Source organism: Marmota monax, unplaced genomic scaffold (genome assembly GCF_021218885.2).
Source record: "Marmota monax isolate L192 unplaced genomic scaffold, Marmota_monax_Labrador192_F-V1.1 WCK01_AAM20220418_F8-fsc00145, whole genome shotgun sequence".
Classification (NCBI taxonomy): Eukaryota; Metazoa; Chordata; class Mammalia; order Rodentia; family Sciuridae; genus Marmota; species Marmota monax.
Genome location: NW_026695201.1, coordinates 1,349,685 through 1,355,227, shown reverse-complemented (window position 1 = coordinate 1,355,227; position 5,543 = coordinate 1,349,685). Strand labels below are relative to the sequence as shown.

The 5,543-nt window shown below is 41.0% G+C and overlaps 1 protein-coding gene across 1 annotated transcript; it reads right to left on the bottom strand.

Moving 5' to 3' along the window:
- Positions 1-3,515: 3,515 nt before the first annotated feature.
- LOC124082482 (zinc finger protein 773-like) lies at positions 3,516-5,151 on the bottom strand. The gene is given in 2 exon segments (XM_046428884.2): positions 3,516-4,745; positions 4,747-5,151. Coding segments are annotated over 2 exon segments (1,308 nt in total). The 3' UTR covers positions 3,516-3,842.
- Positions 5,152-5,543: the final 392 nt, after the last annotated feature.

Sequence of the window (5,543 nt, the reverse complement as noted above, 5' to 3'; positions counted from 1 at the left end):
CAATTAATCATCAAATATATGACAAATTTTTCAACAACTCTAACAATTAGAGAAATTCCAGTCAAAACTACTTCAAGATTTCATCTCACTCCTGTCAGAATGGCAATCATCAAGAATACAGGCAGCAATAACTGTTGGGGAGGATGTGTGGAACATGGTACACTCTGACATTGCTGGTGAGACTGTGAATTGGTATAACCACTATGGAAAGCAGTATGGAGATTCCTTAGAAAATTGGGAATGGAACCACCATTTAACTCAGGTATTTCACTCCTTGGATTATATCCAAAGAACTTAAAACTAGCATAGTATAGTGAATATTTAGAGCAGATCAATTCACAATAGCTAGACTATGGAACCAACATAGGTGTCTCTCAATAGATGAATGAATAAAGAAAATGTGGTATACATATTCAATGGAATATACTCAGCTTTAAATAAGAGTGAAATTATGGTATTTCAAAATAAATAGTTGGAGTTGGACAATATCATGCTAAGAAAAATAAGCTAATCCCACAAAAGCAAATGCTGAATGTTTTCCCTAATATGCAGATGCTAATTCACAATAAGGTGGGGGACACTAGGGAACAATAGTGTTATCTTAGAGTAGGTAGAGGGAAATGATGGGAGGGGAGAACAAGGGATATGGGGATAGAAAAGATAGTAGAATGAAACAGACATAACTACTGTGTGAATATATGTGACTATATGACCAATATTTTTTTCAACATGTAAAAAATGTTGAATTTTTGTTGAAATCAGAAAAATGAGAACTATCTCATCTATGTATGGTGTATCAAGTGCATAAATGCATTCTGTTGCCATGTATAACTAATCAAATCAAATATAACAATTAAAAAAGAAGATTGGAGGAATTAGGCTTGTTTATATTACATATGCAGTATGCAGATCTTATTGAAGGCTGATCATAACTATAAGACAAAATATGCGAAAATTATCCCAGATGCATATCAGATAAAATCCTCCACTTATAGCACATTCCCAACTACAAATATCCCCATATCATTATTGTTAGCTTTAAAGTACCAAATTGAGTTTTCCTTTTCTTCTTAAAGTAGTGGTTAAGATAAGTTTACAACAGATGTACAGCTGTAATTGCAGGTGAGCGTTCTACATCAGGCCTCAGAATTTCAGTTTAGAACAGACATTAACAGCAAATTTTCTCTTTAAACATCTGTTGAAGTTTGTCAATGTCTGTATTTCACCACTAGGTGGCATGGAGAGCTAAACTGGTTAAGGGAAGCTGTGGAATTTTGAAGCTTTTAGGGATTTTTAAAAATCTTTTAGTGTGTGTGTTTGTGTGTGTGTGTGCGTGCGTGCCATGCATGTACCTGTGTGTTTTACTGATTTTTGTTCAAAATGCAGATATCTTTTTAGAATAATAAAAACTAAATTGTGTTGATGTAAATTGTATTTTATTTTTGGCCTCAAATTAAACATGTTTTTCCTTTCACCAAGCTTATACTGTGAGTGTTTGAAGTTTGTCAATGTCTGTATTTTAACGCTAGGTGGAAGGAAGAGTTAAACAGTTAAACTAAGGTTGTGGAGTATTGAGGCTTTTAAGGAAAATAAATTTTTATTTTTTGTGCATGTTTGCATGTGTGTGTGTGTGTGTGTGTGTTGCCTTCAGTAAACTAGGTTTGTGTTTTTCTTTTTTCTTTTTCTTTCAATAGTCTGCAAGATCTCTAGTACTACTGTTTTGAGATTGGGGCTAGATTGCCAGAGGTATTTCTTAATGCCTGACCTCCTCTGGGGTTTGGAATTTCCTTTGTGATGTACCCTGGGGTGATTCCTATGCCCTTTCCCCTTTCTCAATAGTACTCTGTTTTGTACTTGATGTCATTGCCCTGTTTAAGAAAAGTAAGCACATTATTATTTGTTCTGGTTCAGTCTCATTCTTAAGGAAGTTACTTCCTTGTGAGATTTTGGGGGTTGGTCATGTAAGCATTTCTGCCTTTCTTCAAGCTCTCCTGGTTTTCTTTTAGTTTAGGAGCAGGATGTCCTCTTGACTCTTCCCATTTTGTTCTTTCCTTCAGTTTCAATGGGCTTTAACCTGTGCCCTGAGGGCCTCAAGAATTTGTCCTTTCTCCACCAGACTGAGGAATATTTTTGCGTGAAAAATAAGGGAGAATGACCTTGTTGGGTCTTAACAATCTTTCTCTGTGACAATTACAGTCACCCCAGACTCCAATCTTTCAGGGGCCCCTGCTCAGGTATATGTAAAAGAGCTTAAAGACTGATTTGATTTCTCCCTGTATCTGTGATTGCCAGACTGTCCATATGCTCAAACAAGCTTCTAGTAACTTATTACTAGTTATAGCTGAATTCATCTTTCTGGCTTGGACAGTATTTTGTGCTATACCAAGTAAATAAGTTTTTACCTCCATTTTTGGAGGAGTTTGTTTTTTCTTACAGTTTGAATGAATTGATATTCCTGATATTGTTACCTTGGTTGACTGGTAAGGAGTCCTTGCTTCCCCAATGTTGAAGTATAATACCAGAGAAGCACGCTGCTGAGGCAAGGTCAGAGTGGAAAGTAGAAGTTTATTAAAGGACAGCAGAAAAGACTTCTCCTGGAGGAAGAAGGGGACCCAAGAGGTGGAATCCACAGAAGAGAGGCTGTCTCCCCCTTTTATAGCTAAGGTCTTCATTTAGCTTTCCTGCATTCCTGTCACATTCTTGTCCTTTGTTCTGTTAATGGTGGGGCACAGGTGGGCCAAAGGAGTAATCTGGGCAGGAAGGACTTTTGGGTTAGCATTTTAAAGTTTGCTGCCAGCTGTTTCATTAACACTTCTTTGGGATGGGCTCTGGGCCTTGGGGACATTAACATTCCAAGAGTTGTTCTGCTTTTCCCAGACTTCATTCCCAACATGGCCTCCATTTTGGATCTTACTCGATGATATTAGACCCAATTTACCTAACTACACTGACTACCTATCTTTAAATCTGTCTTCAATATTTCAACTCTCTAATGAATTGGAGACAACTTAAGATTTTGATTATATAACATTTTAAAGCTGTAAGTGTAACAATGGAATTCTTTCAAGTTTTCTGCACCCTAACCTTTGTAAGGTCAGCCAGCAGTGACCAAAAGGAGGCAGATTTTAAAAGACTCCTGAACAAGGCTTCATTGAGATTTCTCTACCAGGTGAGACTCTCAGACCAACAGGGTGGGTCTGAGGAGAAGTGTGCAGGACTGGACTGGACTGGGATTTTTATTGGGCTTAGGGCATGAAGGGAAGCCTTGGGACAAGAAAGGGGGATTTTCTTTTCTTTTTTTGGTCCTCAAGGTATACATGAAATATTTATTTATCTAACATTCAGTACGAAGAGCAAGAATCAGTCTTACTTGAACCAAGACATTCTGTTCCTCCCTGCCTCTTTGCTTAGTTACATGGAAACTCCACCTTATGTAGCCAGGATACAAGTTCCTCTTCTCCCTAGAGCCTACAGGCAGAGGACCTTATTCTTGGGAGAAGCATGGTGGCAGCAATTCTCATCCTTCTCTCACTGTGCATGTCTGGAATGAGTGATATTCAGTCTCTGGTACTTCTCTGTCAAGTCACTACTCTAAGGCCTTTCTCCAGTTTGAACTTCCTGGTGTGGAACAAGTTTATACCACTGGCTTAAGACTTCCTCCACATTCACTGTGTTGATAAGATTTATTTGGGCTGTGATGTTTATGCCACTGAGTCAGAACAGACCTTTGATTAAAGTCTTTTCCACACTAACTGCATTCATAATGCCTTTTAGTTTTGTGTCCTCTCCAGGGTTGTGGAAAGGTTGGAGGTGTGCATAAAGGTTTACCCACATTTGAAGCATCAATACTTTTCTCTAATGTGAACTTTCTGGTGCTGAATGAGGTTGAAACGCTGGCTAAACGATTTCCCACAATCATTGCACTCATAAGGCATTTCTCCAGTGTGAATCCGCCGATGTTTAACAAGGCTGGAGCTGTGGTGAAAAAATTTCCCACATTCTCTACACTCATAAGGCTTTGCTCCAGTGTGAACTCTCTGATGTTTAACTAGGCTGGAATTTTCACTAAACAATTTCCCACATTCATTGCACTTAACAGGCTTTTCTCCAGTATGAACTTTTTGATGTTGCATGAGACTTGAGCTTTGGCTAAAAAACTTCCCACATTTACTGCACTCATAAGGTCTTTCCCCAGCATGAACTCGCCAATGATTAATTAGACTGGACTTGTGGCTATAGAATTTCACACATTCACTGCACTTATAAGGTCTTTCTCCAGTGTGAACTCTCTGATGCTTCATGAGGCTGGAGTTGAAACTAAAGAACTTCCCACATGCACCACATTCATAAGGCCTTACTCCAGTGCGGATTCTGTGATACTGAACAAGTGTGGAATTATGCCTGACAGCCTTTCCACATTCACTACATGTAAAAGGTTTTTCATCAGTGTGAACTCTGCGGTGTTGAATGAGGTCAGCATTTCCGCTAAAGGATTTTCCACATTCACTGCACCCATAAGGTCTTTCTCCGGTGTGAACTATTTGGTGTATAAACAGGTTGGCTTTATGGTTGAATAGCTTTCCACATCCACTACATTCATAAGGCTTTTCTCCAGTGTGTAGTCTCTGATGCTGAACAAGCAAATATTTCTGACCGAAAGCTTTCCCACACTCACTGCATTGGTAGTGCCTTTTCCCAGTATTAATGGCCTCTGCAGTCCCAGTGCTCCTGGGAGGCTCCGCTTTACCGGTGAGTCATCTGGAGACTTGAGCTGAGTGTAAAATCTTCCCCATCCTTCCTGCTTTGCAAAGGCTTCTCTGACAGGTGGATTCTGCAGCCCCTCAAAACCGAGACCCTGTCCTCTTCAATTATTAAGGGTTTCTCTCCACAGCACAGCTTCTGATGTTGGTGATGGTTTTCACTTTGCCCTCCTTCTGTGGAAACACTCTGCTCAGAAGAAGCCTCCACAGTCTCTGCTCTATGCCAACAACCCAGAGAGGTCACAAGTGTAAAGTTTTCCATCATCACTTCACGGTACAGGAGTCTCTGAGCATTATCAAGCAGTCTCCATTCCTCCCTTGAGAAGTAGACAGCCACATCCTCAAAGGTCACATAACCCTCTTCATCATCTGTAAGTGATTCTACAGCCATAGGAACCAACCACTCGTCTCCTCTGCACCCTATCTGCCCGCAGCGGCCTCTTCCCCAAGGAGTCCCTGTGGGCTCACAACCCTCCACGGGGCCAGCAGCGCCCTCCACGGGCCTGTACTGTCCTCCAGCCCCCCGCCCCCCCACACACACACCTCAGCAGAGCCAGCGCTCCCCCGACTGACAGCGCGGACCCTGAGGAGCGAAAACAGTAGCCCCACACAACCAGAAAGGGGGATTTTTAGAGTCCCTTGTTCTACTAGCATTGGTCAGGGGAGTTGGCTAAGATTGAGGATGGGCCAGTAAACCCCACTGATTAACAGGCTGTTTTGTTGGTACCTGACTGATAGTTCTTTCCCGCGTGAGGGTTTCTTGGTGCTTGGTTCCTCAGCCAC